Source organism: Trichoderma camerunense (genome assembly GCF_050948025.1).
Source record: "Trichoderma camerunense strain CBS 138272 chromosome Unknown V8C40scaffold_19, whole genome shotgun sequence".
Lineage (NCBI taxonomy): Eukaryota > Fungi > Ascomycota > Sordariomycetes > Hypocreales > Hypocreaceae > Trichoderma > Trichoderma camerunense.
This window is the reverse complement of record NW_028145351.1, coordinates 641342-657594: the sequence shown is the minus strand read 5'-3', so window position 1 is coordinate 657594 and position 16253 is coordinate 641342. Positions and strand designations below refer to the sequence as shown.

Here is a 16253-nt window from a genome sequence, read left to right as displayed (position 1 = left end):
CTTTGGCGCTTCACCGGCTGTATTCCGGCGTGCTGATTCCGAGCCAAACCCGAACTCTTGTACCGGCAAGTACCGCAACGCAAACATATCCGGGGAAAAGCTGCACTGGTGAATTGCGAATAGCGAGTAGCCTATGCAGCTGCGAGCTAGGGTAATGGATTGATTACTAGAGAGGTACGGTCAAATGGAATTTAATTGAATTGGATGAATGATTCAGGCATATGGTAGTCTGGCAATTGCAATGCGGGGGAGTTGGTGGGACTACCTCCTAACGTCTGTTGGTGATGCGGTGCTTGAAGCAAGGGCTGAATGAGATGAGTGAACTGTGGCTTGTTGGATATCAGAATTTACAATTATACATCATGTTAAGTAAGTAAGTATATAATAATAAATGCTCTTGACTCTCACTCAACTAATCCAATTTGATAATGATATCTATGCCAACATCGTCAACCCCAATGGCACAATCTCCATTGCCAAAAGATACCTCAAACTACATCATGCAAGCCCCACTTCGTTAACGCCCTAAACCCAACCCCCGACTCCCGCAAAAAGGGAAAGCTGTGGGGCTCTCAGCTGCCGCAGGGGTCGGCAGGGCTGCGGTTTCCTCAAAGCTGCTTTTGTTACGTACAAGCTTTCCCTCTGACTGGCCGCTGCTGGAACCAAAGGGAACCAAGCCAGTTCCGCACAGATGCGAGCCAGCATTTCCTGCTTCTTGTTTCTCGTCGTACTCGCGCTGTGTCCGTTACCTTTTCCCCAGCTCTTGTTCCTGCGCATCACTGAGTCTCGTCAATCCCGAGGTACGCGCGGTGTACTTGTCGCTTGTTAGTCCGGCCGTCTACGTTCTCCTCATCTTGGATGCAGCTCGACAAATCTCCGCGGCACACACAAACATCCTTCGTCATCTTTTCGGCTTTTACGTCTTTTTCTTCTCGATTTTTTCTTTTCTCTCTTTAAACTATTTCGAAGCGGGTGTTGTATATTAGGTGGCCCGTTCCCTCTTCCCTCGTGGCCTTGGCGAGTCTTGACCATTCAGTTCAGTCTCAGCTCACCTTGACTCGACTTGTCAACAACTTTGCCTCAACTTGAGCAACACCCTCTCGCCACCAGCACTCGCTCATAACTGTGCCGAAAACAACATCACGACGACTAAACCTCCCTCTTGTCTGACATACCCAGCATCAACGCGTCTTATACCAGCCTCAGCTACGACAAGCCGACACGATGGCGCCTATCCACCATTCCTGGAATTTCAACATTGACCGGTTCCTCAATCCCCTGATCCCTCCTCCGCCATGGAACCACATCCCTTACCCCATCGCCTACTGGTTTGGCTTTCGCAAGACGAAGCCTCAGGGAACAGGCAACTTGATGCCCATCTTCTGGGCTTTCCTCGGCGTCTTTGGTGCTATTGCCATGATTGAAGCCGTTGGAAAGCATGTCGCCTCGTTCCCACCCCACCACGTGCCTCTCATCGTGGGCAGTTTTGTAAGTCGATCTTAGAAATATCTGGTACGCATACGTGTATAAGTATACGCATATACGCACATTTTATGATTGTTGCAACTAACTGGTGATGCTACGTTTAGGGTGCTGCTGCCGTCCTTGAGTTTTACGCCATTGAATCGCCTCTTGCGCAACCGCGAAACGCCATTGGCGGCCAAGTCATCTCTGCCATCATTGGATGTGCCGTTGGAAAGCTCTTCCTCCTCAGTGACAATTTTGAAGACATCAAATGGCTCGGCGGTGCTCTGGCTTGTGCTTCCGCTACTGCAATGATGGCACTGACCAAGACCGTTCACCCTCCGGCTGGTGCAACCGCGCTATTGGCTGTCGTTGATCCAACTCTTATCCAAGTCGGCTGGTTTCTGATCCCCGTCATGTTGTTGGGTTGCACTTTGATGCTTGGTGCAGCCCTCCTTATTAACAACATCGAGCGTCAATTCCCCGTCTACTGGTGGTCTCCTGAAGATCTGAGGCGGCCCAACTCCATGTTTCGCCGCCGATCATCTAAGAAGAAGGCCAAGGAAACCGAATCCAAGCCTGAGGACGCTAGCAGCGGAGAAGGCGATGCGAGATACGTTTCTGATGTCGAGGCGAATGCCGCTGCCGAGACCGAGTTGGAAAAGGAGGACACCATTTATGCCGCCGATATCATCATCAAGCCGGGACAGGTCATTGTGCCTGAGCACGTCTATCTCACTCAGGAAGAGCAGCAATATCTGGAAACGATCTCCAAACGTCTCTAAGCAAATATACTACGTACAGCATGCGCATTTTCTTCCTACTACTACTACAACGACATCATTATCATCGCCATCGGAGTCACATGGCGGAGGACGAGCTGTGACACCACTTGACGACATACTCATGCATATTTTTCTCAGCCAGCGGATGCATCTTTGACGAAGCATGGCGTTTCTTTTTACTTACCCGTTTATACTAATTAATGATTTCCACGTTGCTGATCTACGAGATACCACATGTATATAGCTAGCTATTTCTTCCTGTTTTATCAAAAGCAAAATATAGCTCATGAACTTTCATCACTTGTCCTATTGCCTTTTTTGTAGCTACCTAGGTGCTTACTACTAACTAGTAGTTTATCGCCGTTGTCGATCACTGTTTTCTTTTTTTGCCGCTAAGATCGATCTTGAGATGTCACCAAGTCAAGCCGAGCACGCTAAGTCTAGAGTCCGGGGCTATGCTGCCAAGCTGCTTAAGCCTAGCAATCAGCCTCACATGCGAGACACCACATCCATGCAGAATTACTTTATCGAACCACTGATAATCCAAAATTTCCATCTCAGCTAACGGTCCAATCACGATGCTTCTTCCGTCTAACAGCGCCCGTTCTCTTTTTGACCAATGCGGCTTCATGTGGCTTCTGCCTGCATGCCGTCTGAGTCACCTCGGCGAGCCTCTTTAAGCTCCGTAGGATTTGCGCCGTATGACTAACAGCTTCGCAGGAACTTCTGACCAACAACACATATACTCACATATATATATCCCATAAACATGAGTTTTCTGTTCTCAATTTCTGTTTCCTTCTTTATACCCCAGACGTCGCGGCCGCCCTCATCATGGCTGCAGCTGAAGATCAGACCCAGGCCCAGGCCCAAGAGGTGCCCTGGTTCTTGAAGGCATCATACCCTGTCCTTTTCCCTACCCACAATGCCTTGTTCAAATCACCTGCCGCCTTTGACAGCTATCTCTCCGATGAACTGCGGGGTGAATATGGGGTGATGTCGATGGAGTCCCTGGAAATGGAAGACTCAATGGACGGCATCACTCTAGCTAGCGAAGAGAAGGAATCATCCCAAACCGATCAGAAAAAGGAAGATGAAGAGTTTCTGAATCGCATGTTGACGGAGAACGGGGACGTCGCCTTTCGGTCTACCCAAAACGCACTGGTCGATCTCTTCTTCGAAATGGAAGAAGTCGTTTCCGGTCCTCGGCTAAAGGAGCTGCTTGACGCTGCCTGGGCTGTTCACCCTCTCATCACTCTGAAAATAATATTCAATGCACGCTCAATACATCTGGGCAAGAGCTCCAGAAACGTCTTCTACCGTGCTGCTGGATGGCTGGCGAAGAATCACCCGCTTACCCTGGTCGGCAACTTGAGATGGCTCAGCCGGCCAATCATCGAGAAGAAGGTCAAAAAGGAGAACGAAAATGATGAAGGGTTTATCAAGGTGGAAAAGCGCGAGGGAGATGAGAATGCGGTGGATCAATATGATGTTCGCCATGGAGTCTCGCACGGTTACTGGAAAGACTTGCTTAATATCCTTGTCCTGGCGATGGAGAAGAAGCTGGATGTGCTTGAGAATCCCAGGGACGTCTTGAATGTGGAAGACGAGGATATCAAGAATGCTGTGCTGGCGAGGCGAAGAAGGAAGAGGGATGGCGTGAGCTCTTCGAAGACCGCTCGATCAAGGAAATCAGCAAAGCGCGCAGCCGCCATAGAGGCTTCTAAACAAAGAGCAAAGGCCAAGGAGATGCGAGCGAAGCCCAACAGACACGTCTTGGAAGACCTAACAGTTCGCATTGGAAACCCGGAATTCGCCCAGCAAGTCGCGGCATTTGAGGAGTCTCAAGCAAAAGCTGAAGCGGCTCGAATAAGGGCTGCGAAGCGAGAACTAGAAGCCACAGATCCGACACATGCTTTGGAGAAAGAGATGGCACGTATTGAAAACCTCAAGTTGGCTAGGCACCGGGAACGAGATGACCGGCATGCGGCCTCTATGGACCGGTTCAACACCAATGCTGTTTACCGAACTTTACATGTCGCTGTTGCGCGACTCTTTGCTGAGCAGCTTCACTCTGACCTGGCGGCTCTCCGGGACTCTGATCCCAGAGCCAAAAGAGGCATCTCTCTCTGCGCAAAGTGGGCTCCCTCACATGGCAATTTCCACGACAGACATACCTGCATCATCAGCTCCATCGCCGAGATCTTGTATCCGCGAGAGTCGCTTGCCAGTGTGGTCTCCGCATCAGATAGTCGAGAGGTATATCTGCGCTACGCACGAGAACAGTATCGCAAAGATGTGTCTGCCTTGAGAAAGCACCTCGAGGTCGTGGAGCGGGATATAAGCGCCAGTACGTTCGACAAGATCAAGTATGATCGCGTGCCGTCCATCGCGATGAAGAACTACACCCGAGTCTTTATTGAGAAGGATCTAGATCGCTTCCAAGAGTACGTTGGCAAGGTTGCTGAGGGGAAAGCCAATATCTCAGGAGCCGTCTTGTTGCCCTCGACACTAGTTTGCGCTGCTGCATCGAAGGCTCCCTCATCCAATCTAAAGCATCTCAGCCAACATGAGCTCATCAATCACACCATGAGGGAAATCGAGGCCAAGGTTGCCGATGGCCAGTGGAAGACGCTCGTTAAGCGGATAAAAGACTCGGGCACCCTGTCTTCGTGCATTGCAGTATGTGATGTGTCTAGCAGCATGAGTAGCCCTGTCTTCAAGGACGGCACCACTCCCATGCACTCTGCGATCGGACTGTCTCTGTTAGTTGCGGAGGTGACGGAGGAGCCGTTTGGCGGCAAGTTTATCACGTTCGACTCGCGGCCGTCGATGCAGTCTATCAGTATGAACAAGACTTTTCCCGAGAAAGTTCAGGAGATTCTGCGTGCGCCTTGGGGTGGGAGTACGGATTTCGTTGCTGTTTTTGAAAACTTGATTCTCCCCATGGCCATCCAAAACAAGTTGAAGCAGAAGGACATGGTTAAGCGCGTGTTTGTCTTCAGCGATATGCAGTTCAACTCGGCGGAAAGCAGCTACAGCTACTACGGGTCAGACGGTCCTCAAAAACAGGCGACATGGTCGTCCTCCTATGAGAGGATCAAAGCGAAATACGAAGAGCACGGGTACGAGCTGCCGGAGCTCGTGTTTTGGAATCTCGCTGGTGGAAGAGCGGGCGGGGCTGCGCCGAAGCCGGTGCTTGCGGGGGAGGCGGGCACGGCGTTGGTGAGCGGGTATTCGCAGGGCATGTTGAAGGTGTTTATGGATAATGGAATGTTTGAGGCTGAAGAGGAAGAGGAAGAAGAGGGAGAGGTAGATGTGAAGGATGAGGATGAGGATGAAGATATGGTGGAGATTACTGCGATTGAGAAGCAGAAGAAGGCGAAGATGAATCCTTTGGCGACGGTTAAGAAGACGATTTCGCACAAGGCGTATGATATGCTTGGAGTAATGGACTAAGTAGATGGCACAATGTAATGAAGCAATGTCAATCTGATATTATGAATATTATGAATGAAACTTGTGTTTTGTACAATCTCGTGTAAGAGACTTGTCAGTGTAAGTGCTGTGACTGGATTGAGGGGCACCATCATAGCCATGAACAAACAACCTTAGACTCTCCGCTCCGCAATAGTTACCAATCAAGGAGTCTATCAAAAAAAAAAATCAATCCACCATGTAAGCAAACTGTTTTCAAACTTGACGGTGGCGGGTGAAGGAGAAAAAGACAAAAAGAAAGTTTTGGGGCCAAACCGTGGATTGAACACGGGACCTCTTGCAGTTGAGTTGGTAGCCCAAAGCAAGAATCATACCACTAGACCATTTGGCCGATGACTTTTGACGGGAATAAGCTTTGCGGAAGTGCTTTATAAACACTGCGACCATTGACAACACATTAGGTTTAGATCATGAATTGAGGCTTTGGAAAGCGTGGTTTGGTTCATATTGACTTTCTTTTTAATACTATAGGATCAATTGCTTCTGGATTATCGTGGAAACTTTCATGTCGGTGCGGTTGGGTCCTGCATTGAGCGTAATGTGCGATGGTGCAGCTATTGACGCATTTCGAGGCGAACTAATCCAGGGTAAGCGTGAGCACGATGCGCAGCCTCAATGAAAGAGAAAATAACAAATCAAGTAAGCAGTAGCAATGAGTAAAGTGCTTGACCTATTCTTGTATTGGGCAGTGTATTCAATTTTCAGCAGAGGAGTCATTGTATTGCTGTCTTGTTCTTGTGGTAGTTTCTGGTACACAGAATACTAATCAAGCAGAGTAATCTTACAGCGACATCGTGAAATTCTTCAATTAGTGTAACATTTATCATAAACCCAATAGTCAACCCAATACCGACCAACAGAACAATATCAAGCAGCTTTACAGAAATACCTCAGTTTCCATGGAGCATACCGAGGCATCACCTGACCAGAAAACACTTAAAGTGAAATTCCAGTGAGGTTTGATATAACGTAATTTGTAGCTAGATCAGATCGTGAGATGCGGTACCCTTGCTCAATGAACCAAGACATGGACAACAACTGGGGCTCTGGTGACTAATTCTGCACATGATATCAGGATGACACATGCCAATTGCTTGGTTTCATGGTTTCAGATGTAGTGCTTCAGAATGTCTAGGCAACTTTACTGGAAAGCTGGGTATTACTATACCTTGCTGTCTTCTGGGCTGCTGCCTCTTGCTCCATCTTCGCCAACTCAGCTCTTACCACCTATACATATACTCATATAGACACAAACTTCGATTCTCATTCTCTCCCCTTGTTTAGATCTCTAGAGCTAAGTTTAGACCCCTTCACTCTCAAACGTTCACGCCCCTATACCCAAAGCATCACATGTCTCTCCCCCGCATATTCAACTCAAACCTCATACATTCTCTTCCCAATCCACCTTTCATATTCTGACCACTTGTTATCACTGCTTCAGCACCAGCTGATCACTAATCGCACGTGGAAGTGATACATCTCAGTTGGCTCATTCCATAATCTCCCTTGAGATCATGTACAAAGTGAGCGTGGGTTAACTAGCTGAGGTGGCAGGAAAATACGGGGGCGTATAAACAAAGTACTTCCTATACGAAAAGCACATCCTATACGAAAAGTACTTGATACGAGATGCTGATATAATAATTGGAGGAGAGTGGCTTGCGTTTCATCACGACACAGTCTCATATGTGTGTCTGAAAGCTTTTCCGGCGGTCACGAAACATTCTGAGATCATAAGGTTGTGGAATCTCTTGATTCAAGATTTCTAATAAAATAGGTATCTAAGCCGTGTATATGTCTAGCTCCCCCATCTATCGCCTTTATGTAATTGCTCCAAAGGAAAGTAAAAAAGGACGCTGTATATGATGTATGTGGTGTTTAATGTGTGAGACATCTAAGATCCAAGGAAAACAAAATGCCCCATAAACTCCTTCCGCTAGAAAAAGAAAAGCCAAAACGCTAAAAGTACTGGAAAAGGAACAAAGTGAAACAATTGGAGCCGCCTGTCTTGTTGTATTGGTGCCGACAACAGTGCGTATTATATCGTGTCCTGCGGCTTGTAGGATTCTGTTGTCCATCTCTTTTAATGATCTTATAGTATGTGGATAATGACATGATCCTCAGGTCTGCTGTACTCCAAAACAGTAATAGAAAAAAGTAGAAGTAAATTGACATGATGAAATGCTGCTCCCGGCTCCAGCTCTAGGAGTGTTTGCTCGCAAACGCTAAAAAGAGAAAAAAGGAAGGTAAGAAAACAAAATAAGAAAACAGAAATGCAAAGAGATTATTGTCGTTATTAGAAATTAGAAACTGAATAGCCCGCTTCTCCTCTTCCCTAGCGGGTACACGATCAAGGCACTCATGAAGAGGCCCACGCTGATGCCAATTGCGACTTGGATGACGCTCAATAGCACAGTGAAGGCGGTACCGTCGATCTGATTGTTGCTGGAGGAGGATGCGTTTTTGTTTAGCAGATTTGCCGAGTTGATACCAGCCAACAGGGAACCGCTCGCAGCTAGACCAGAAGGCACTTGGACAAAGATTGCCGGGAGCATGGCTGCAGCAGCGAGACTATAGCCGACTTTCCTGGGTAGTCGCTGTGGCTGATCTGGAGGTGTTCCCATGCTGGATTCTTCGTCGGGCGTCGGAGGCATCTCTTGCTTCTTTTTAGAGAACCGAGGCTGGACTCGCGCCTGCCACCATTCTACAAGATCTAGCCAGGCGTTTTGCACGTGTCGTCCGAGTCGCGAGTACAGATTGGCCAGGATACCAATGGTCAGCGCGCCAAGCATGTTGGAGATTTGGCTGTTGCTCTCAAAGTATTGGCTTGAATAGCTGTTAACGCAGAAGCCGGCGAGAGACATGACGGTCATGACGGGTGTTTGCTTCCACTGGGCCTGGTTGATAATGCACAGGCACAACGTGAAGCCCGGAACGAAGAGAAAATTCCATCCGCGGTTGAAGCTGAGAGGATTGTCGCAAGTTGTCGCACTGGCCGCATTACTGTCGAGCATGCCGTACAGGGAAGCTCCAATGGTAATACCGTAACCAAGGAAGAGAGTGTAGATGACGGCGTGCACCATGCGAACGCTACCGGCAACGATGTTATGGCTCTGTAGCTCCAGAGATCCACAGAGCACCATGTAGCCAGGCAGGATCAGGGCAATGCTGCTCTGAGCCAAAGCGCTGAAGCAAAACAGCTTCCCGCCTTGAATTGATCCGAAACCGCGAGCGATAAAGGTTGTAATGACAGCAGCAGAAACTTCGAAGACGTGAGCGTAGAGCTCGTTGCTGGGAGCAAAGACGAGCTGAAGAAGCCCAACTAGACAGCCCAGCAAAAAGGCAATAGGCAGATCGATGAAGCGGCCCTGAAAAGCAAATGGAGCCACGCAAACCGAGGCAAGACCATACATGAACACCCGGAACCAAGTCTTGAACTTGGGTTTCCGATCAATGACTTCGTCAAGACGTCGGGTCGCTTCCTCCACACCAAGCTTATCGTGGACAACATCCTTGTAGATGTTGTGGACATCTCGTAGGCGGCCAAGATCAACTCCCTGGGGCACTCGGACTACCTTGACTTCTGCTGTATGCGTCGAGCTGTCGTCAAAACTGATTATCATGCATGATGGTATGTATAAGAATTGGCCTTCGATTTCGAGAACGCGTGAAGACATATTCATGTACTCCTCGAGGCGGTGCGTCGGAGCGCCATACATCATGAGGGCACGGCATAGCTTCAACAAGTATCTGTGGCGTGCAATGATGCCCGCAATGTGAACTGTGATTCGGATCTGTTCCTTCTTTGGTTTTCCAAACTTTTCCTTCTTGATCTTCTCTGCGAGACGATCAGATATTTCGCTGGAGCCAGGGGCTGCAAACATGGATGATGATTTCAGGAGCTCACCCAAAGCAACCGAGGAAGTCGAGCCCCGAGATTTGTGATAGCCTCTCAGTCGGCTAGATGATCGCGATCGAACAGTGCTGACGGTTGAGGGGCGTCTAGAATTCGGAGGCGAGGGATGCGGAGACATGATGGGAGTTGAGGGCGTTGTAGTAGGAGTAGTGAACCCGCTGCTACCTGGACCGTGGTCGGCGCCGTTATCATCGCGGTAAAGCTTGAGTAGAGAAGAGAGGATGCCTCCACGATAGGAAGAGGGCCTGGGAACGTAGTCTTGGGCGTAGGCCTGCATTATGACTGGGGTTGATCTTCCAGACGTTGCCGAGAATTGTGGGTGGAACAGGTGGTTTTTAGCATGAGAGTTGACCAGCATCTCCGCTCTGTCATGCTCTTCGTGTGGCTGGTACAAACGAGAGCTATGGGGGGTGCGATGGAGGGTGGAGTGTGTGTTGGGATAGTAGGGTTCCTTGAGAGTAGCAGTGCTGCTGCTACTGGTCATGGTGATAGCGGCGTCATCCAGGTCTGGATCATGATCGTCTGAGACGTTAATGACGGGCTGGAATGCTCGTTCAAGTTCGATGGAGTTTCGTCTTGATCCCGGGGCAGATTGTGAATACAAGGCGCCCACTGACACAGCCAATCGATCCGCCCGTTGCCGTGCGTCGGTCATGGATCGAAGCTGCCGCTCCGTGGCATGCTTCTCCGCCTTGTCTGCCTCCTCTTGTTCCTGGGGCACATTGTAGCTCGTATTCCGTCTTAAAACTGGCCTCGGCATTCTTGGGACTGGGGAAGGTTGTTCTCCAGATTTCATCGGTGTCAGGACCGGTGACGTCTGTTGCTCGTGAAAGTGACGCTCCTCCTCTTCCGTCATCAGCACCTTGTTTAAGGCGAGTCTCAATTCCTGAGCATCCGGGGCGCCGGGGGGAGTGAATTGCAGGCTGGGAGATGCCTGGGGTGAATGATTGATATATCCAGGCGAGCTGGCACTCAAGAGCCAGTCACCACTACTGGGAGAAGCAATCGGTAGACCAATTGAGGGGCCAGCCGAGAGGTTTGCTGATGACCTCTCCGACTCCCGTCTGGATTCATCTTCGCTCCAGACGACGCGCTTCTTGCCTTTACGGCCTGGTGTAGGGATATCGACAACCTCAGCGTAATCCTTGGGGTCTGTTGACATTGTTGTGGAGTGCCGACTGCCAGTGCGGCCGGCTCTGAGACCTGTCTCAGGGTTTAGGGAAAGGCTTCGAGCCAAAGAAAGGGAGATGATGTTGCATAGTCTTGAAGGAGACGGCTACCACGGCTGCGTGACATGTAAATAAGAGAGAAAAAGCTTAAAGATGAGTAATGGCCGGTCGAGGAGGGTCGGATCTCTAGCAGGTCTGGCAGGTCTGGAATGTCCCCTCCCTCCCCCCTTGTGCGTGGTGATCCATCCTTGATAGCGGTTGGGTCCCATGTCAGCGAGCAAAGCTTGTCTGGGTCCCGGACCCAGTTAGATTTGCAATTACAGCCACGATGGCGAGACGGAGGGTGGGGGGATACCGGCGAGGAATCTAAACTTGCTAACGTCCGCATGCCAAAGCAAGCAAAGGTGAAGAAAGCGGCTTGCAAAGTCGAGTAACTTGGGGCGGACGCCGTCTTCCCATCCCCGGTTTTTTTTCCCGCCTTGCTCCATCTTGCCGTGCCATGACTCTATCGATGTTCGCTATAGTTGCCAACAGAGTTTGTTGGCCATTGCCATGATCGGCTCGCCTTCCGTGATCATCGGAGCTTCTTCATCTGATCGTTGCGTCGTTGCCACTCCATCAGCTTATCCTGCGTATATCTCGGTCCCTTGACGGCATGAAAATCTAGCTGCAAAAGCCCGCCCAGTTAGCCTGTCGGTAGTTTGAGCGCCGCCGGCCGGCCATCGGGCGCATAACAAGCAATAATACGAAATCCACAGCGGGCTAGCGAGAGCGTGATAGAGAGAAGTTTTGCAGGTGGAGAGAAAAGCGGTTCTGATGGCCAAGATTGTTGGCGATTATGTACATATACGACCAGGGACAGGCTTCGGGTTGCCTGTTTGGAGTAGCCGGTGGTGGGCTTATCGCACGTGCAGCAGCATCAGGCGAGAGGCGAAATAATTTCTCCATCAATACTCCGGAACCATGAGATGGAAAATCTTTCACCTGTACAGTATATCACCATATACTTTTGCTTATCAAACTCACAAATATCGTATCACGCTCAATTACACGTCATATCTATGGAATACTTAAAAAGAGTCACGTATTCCGTCAACATGTCCGGCTTATATCAGGAACGGCAAACGCCATCAGTTTTTGTGGTGGCGAGCATGACCTTTGTTTGCGCAATCCGCACCACTTTTTTTTGCCCATTGTCTTCAGCCAGCCCAGCCCTGTCAGGTACACTAACAAACTCCAGCTAACAAACGCCTTGGCTTGAAAGATTCTGCAGCGATTCAGCTAATCTTACTTGGCTCGTTACGGACTGCTAGCTCCTTCGATAAGAATCTGCCAGGGCAACAGGGGCCCCAACAACTGCCGCCACATGGGAACATGGGATGCCAGCATAGGCCAGATAGGTTCTCTATGCCGTCCCAAAATTTCTTCTCGAATGATTCCGTCCGTCATCTTGAGACGAAAATCAACCTATCGGAAGATACCCTGAAGCTTATCTGCGGCCGTTAGTGCGTAGATATCAGGAGCAAAGTCATGCAAAACTCTGCATCGCTCACACCGAACCCTGATTCTTGGCTACCGACGAGTCAGCGTGCGACGGCCGTTGAGACCATTGCTCGCACCTTGATATCCCGAATTGCTGCCTAACAGATAGCTCTCAGCTCACATGAGCCCAAAAAGCAAGGAACAGGAAACTGGACCTTCGCTGATCCCGGCCCAAGCTCCTTCAGGGGCCCTAGACGGACCGAGGCCCCGAAGCTTAGCACAAAGCACATCACAGAATGAACCCACCAGGGCCCACGTTGGCGGCTGGGAGTAGATCAGGAATCTCGTCTCGCTTGGACAATCACGCTGCTAAGCCAGCAAGCTTGCGCGTGCACTTTATCTAGATATTAATAGTAACTGCCATAAAGTTTAGTTTATCGGGGCCTATTCATCCTAGAGCCACCTAGCTGTTGGGGACTCGTATTCACAGATCCTGGAGCCAGATAGGAGCTCCAAGTTGTGGAACTGCCATAAATGGGGCCATCTCATGGTCTCGGCTGCAATCACTCTTCAGACAAGCTGTTTCATGTAAACAGATTTGTCTGTGTGAATCTGAAACATTATGAGTGGAAGCAGCTCATGCGTCGAGTCGGTGAGTGCTTCGCATATACAAAGTATGAGATATGTGACTTGCAACCCGGCCCTTTTCTGCCAAGATTTTGAATGGAGGACATATCGGCTGCTCCACGCCAATTCACAACAAATCGAATCTTCTGAGGTGCATCAATGCAGCAAGTACGTTATGTTTGGACAACTCAACATGTAGACGTCATCTTCATTTGCTTGATACAATGTCTCCTATCTCTGTTCCTGAAACCTGCTCGAGATCCAAAGCCACTGACGATCTTGTCTAATTTGACCCGCATATACGTCGCACCCATGTGATACATATTTCCTTGACAGTTTAACAGTTGACTCGTTTGCCTTTGTTTCAATCTCAGAATGTCTTGCTTTCTGACGACTCTGTCATCTATCATGGCGTATAACCTGTAGCGAGATCAGGATCTACCAATTCCAATGATGAACTGTTTAATACTGACTCAATGATCGTCAGGGGGGCTGTTTCTTTTCTTTTTCTCCCCCTTAAAGACACTTGCATAAGACGTGAGACTTCAAAAATGGACTTGAAACCCGAAAAAAAAAAGAAAGAATTTGATATCGGTAGCACCAAGTGGTGACAGCATTTTGTTTCATGAGCAACCGAACAGCATATCTTATTATTTCTCACACATGAACGATACAATAACAAGTGTTTTATGTTGTGAATAAATGTATATAACGCTAAAAATTACGTGAATAGGTATTATTTGAGAACAACAATCTTTTTTGACACTGGAGTGTCTTTGAAGAATCCCAAGCCGCACACACAAACCCTCCTCCTTTTCCTCAGCAAAGTCATAGATCTTACGCATAAGCGCTGGTCTGGCTATCGCAATACTCAAAGAACTTCGTCGCCTTAGTGGGCTCTCCTCCTTGTTTAGACAGCTGTGAATCAATATCAGGACGAGTCGTGCCAAAACGGCCCCAGGGAATGACAAATCGTCCGCTGTGCTCGGGCTTGACGTCCGGAGACAAGCCAGCAAATAATTCCGTGTAGGCACCGAAGATGGGATCGTGAAGGAGCGGTATCTGACTTGAGCGTTAAAACACTTGCACTTCATCTAGCCCCGTAAAATGCAAAATACTTACAATCGGATAGTATTCCCACGCAGGCATGTCGCGCTGTAGAGGAGTCTTGAGGTTGCCGGGGTTGGCAGCCTTTATAGTAGAAGAGTAATTAGTATGACGGAAACTGTCGATAAATAGTGATGGGGTCTCTTACCAAGTGGAAAATTCCCTTTTCAGCATCTCGCTTGGCCCATTCACTGCAAATGAAGAGGTTTCCAGTCTTGCTAACTGCATATCGAACATTGATGTCTGGGAACTTCTTCTTGTAGTCGAGATTGTCAAGATCTATGCCACCTTTGGGTGCCATAATTTGGATCATGAGTGATCCTAGCCAAACAACGCGAACACTTCCCGCTGGCAAGGATTTAGCTGTTGACTCAAGGAGAGGGTGAAGCAGCTTTGTGAAGAGGAAGGGTCCAAGACAATTGACAGCGATCATTAGCTCATGGTCCTGGATATATACTGTTAGATAAGTCGCGTCGAGAGCATGTGAATGCGACATACCTGCTTCGATTTGGTGGTTGAGTTCTTAGGCAACCGCATGATTCCTGCATTGTTCCAAAGATTGTCGAGCCGAGACTCCTTTGCAAGGAAAGCATCTGCGCTGGCCTTGATGGATGTCAAATCGGCCAAGTCGAGCTGCAAGAACTCTAGTCTTCCCTTAGAGTCGGGATGAGCCGCTTTTATCGTCTTGATTGCGTCTTGGCCTGCATCTTCACGGCGACCGGCGATGTATACGACTGCGTTTTTTGCATACAGAATTTTGGCGAGCTGGTATCCCACGCCCGAATATCCACCAGTTACAATAACAACCTGCCACACAAGTAATCGGTGTAAGTACGACAATTTGAAGTTGAAGAACTAAAAAGAAGAGTTGTGGTGGTTGTGCTGACTTTTCCAGAGAGATCTCCCAACTGGTTCTCAGTAAAGGTAGGCTTCGGAGGCCAACCCTGGGTTAAGAGGCTACCAAGGCCTTGAAACATGGTTGCGAAATAGGATCGAGTTGCGCTGCGACACTGTCTGACTGTTTGATGCTGCGATACGGCAAGTTGAGGAAAAGCGCTCAACTATATTGCATAGGTTTATTTGCGTAGAGAATAAAGAATAGAGGAGAGCTGAAAAGAGCACACGAATCACACAACTTTATATATTACGCTACTGATCAATTAGTCAAGTCGCATCCAATTTGCAGCGAAACTCCACCGGGTTTTCGGTGTTTCGATCTTTAGTTCATAAACGTGGGCAGCCACCCATGCAATCCACGGGCAGCTTAGCTCTGAGCTTTGCGGAGGAGTCCTTGCATGATTGATTGCATGATCACAAATCTATTTTGATGAATTGGGATTGAATCGTAAGTTTGAGATGACAACTCTCTGGTTCAACAGTGCTTCTCTAAGTTGCGAGTATTAATGTTCACTCACAGTTTCAATCTCGTGTCATGCAGCGCTCCATGACCTCACCTATGCGCGCAAAAACATCTAGTTTCCTTGTATACTATTCGCTATTCATTGAAGCGGACTCACGGCCGAAAACCGTCTCTCCTCCGGCATCAATATCATCCGCCGACAGACGATTCAGTTCAGGCGGACCTCTAGCTGTCCCCACCCTTGATCCCCCGGCACCAGCTAGCCGAAGACACCAGATTCGCAATCTCGCGGTTCCACGATCGCTGAGAGGCTGGCTCGGCAGGCGGGCATTTTCATTGGTCCGCGGGACTAGCTACAGGCGGAAGTTGATTTGCTTGGCTTTTCTATGAGCTTTGCCCAAGGAAGCTACTTTTCTGTCATCACTTGCTTTTGCGGCTACTTTCTTGTCATCACTTCTACGGTAGTTGTTTTTGCGGCAATGATTACCATATTATGATAGGAGATAGAGCACTTTCTAGGATATGTTGTTCATAGTCTATGGTGCAAAGGGTTGAGAATAGACAACCTAACTCCGACTAGCCTTCCGGCGATAAACGTTCATTCAGCTTCTGTAATATGAGGAGTTATTAGGCTATTCATCATCAGCGGATAAGTCTCCATCACATACTCCGCAAGCTACTGTTATTGAGGCCTATCCTTATCCTAGTTTATCCGCATAGAGTGCGGAGGGTTGTGGCCTTGGTTTGATTATCAACTATTGAGATGAGTTGACATGCATGCATGCATTTTACCTTCAACACGCCCAACTAAGGTCCGGAATGGCGGAAAAGTAGGCCGCTTGCTT

General features: G+C 48.8%; 4 protein-coding genes and 1 non-coding gene across 5 annotated transcripts; 2 read left to right on the top strand and 3 right to left on the bottom strand.

Moving 5' to 3' along the window:
* Positions 1-655: 655 nt before the first annotated feature.
* V8C40DRAFT_254880 (HPP family-domain-containing protein) lies at positions 656-2508 on the top strand. Its single transcript, XM_083217915.1, has 2 exons — positions 656-1488; positions 1590-2508. Exons 1-2 carry the CDS (start codon positions 1225-1227, stop codon positions 2247-2249), a joined length of 924 nt encoding a protein of 307 aa, XP_083069299.1. The 5' UTR covers positions 656-1224; the 3' UTR covers positions 2250-2508.
* A 160-nt stretch (positions 2509-2668) lies between these two features.
* Positions 2669-5768, top strand: V8C40DRAFT_254878 (DUF2828 domain-containing protein). Its single transcript, XM_083217914.1, has one exon. It carries the CDS (start codon positions 3084-3086, stop codon positions 5706-5708), a length of 2625 nt encoding a protein of 874 aa, XP_083069298.1. The 5' UTR covers positions 2669-3083; the 3' UTR covers positions 5709-5768.
* A 225-nt stretch (positions 5769-5993) lies between these two features.
* V8C40DRAFT_t182 lies at positions 5994-6078 on the bottom strand. The gene has a single exon. It is a non-coding gene; the product is annotated as a tRNA-Pro (tRNA).
* A 1860-nt stretch (positions 6079-7938) lies between these two features.
* Positions 7939-10933, bottom strand: V8C40DRAFT_86452 (uncharacterized protein). Its single transcript, XM_083223541.1, has one exon. The coding sequence runs from the start codon at positions 10823-10825 to the stop codon at positions 8051-8053; it is 2775 nt and encodes a 924-aa protein (XP_083069297.1). The 5' UTR covers positions 10826-10933; the 3' UTR covers positions 7939-8050.
* A 2699-nt stretch (positions 10934-13632) lies between these two features.
* Positions 13633-15210, bottom strand: V8C40DRAFT_254867 (uncharacterized protein). Its single transcript, XM_083217913.1, has 5 exons — positions 14936-15210; positions 14547-14855; positions 14197-14493; positions 14064-14132; positions 13633-14003 (listed from the first exon to the last, which is right to left on the bottom strand). Exons 1-5 carry the CDS (start codon positions 15023-15025, stop codon positions 13779-13781), a joined length of 990 nt encoding a protein of 329 aa, XP_083069296.1. The 5' UTR covers positions 15026-15210; the 3' UTR covers positions 13633-13778.
* Between the last annotated feature and the right edge of the window lie 1043 nt (positions 15211-16253).

Bases quoted from the DNA above. Each gene is read 5' to 3' on its own strand.
- V8C40DRAFT_254878 (XM_083217914.1), top strand. From the start codon at position 3,084: ATGGCTGCAGCTGAAGATCAGACCCAGGCCCAGGCCCAAGAGGTGCCC.
- V8C40DRAFT_254867 (XM_083217913.1), bottom strand. From the start codon at position 15,025: ATGTTTCAAGGCCTTGGTAGCCTCTTAACCCAGGGTTGGCCTCCGAAG. The intron at 14,133-14,196 runs GTAAGAGACCCC...TCTACTATAAAG, and splicing joins AAAAGGGAATTTTCCACTTG to GCTGCCAACCCCGGCAACCT. The intron at 14,004-14,063 runs GTAAGTATTTTG...CGCTCAAGTCAG, and splicing joins CGTGGGAATACTATCCGATT to ATACCGCTCCTTCACGATCC.
- V8C40DRAFT_86452 (XM_083223541.1), bottom strand. From the start codon at position 10,825: ATGTCAACAGACCCCAAGGATTACGCTGAGGTTGTCGATATCCCTACA.
- V8C40DRAFT_254880 (XM_083217915.1), top strand. From the start codon at position 1,225: ATGGCGCCTATCCACCATTCCTGGAATTTCAACATTGACCGGTTCCTC. The intron at 1,489-1,589 runs GTAAGTCGATCT...TGCTACGTTTAG, and splicing joins CTCTCATCGTGGGCAGTTTT to GGTGCTGCTGCCGTCCTTGA.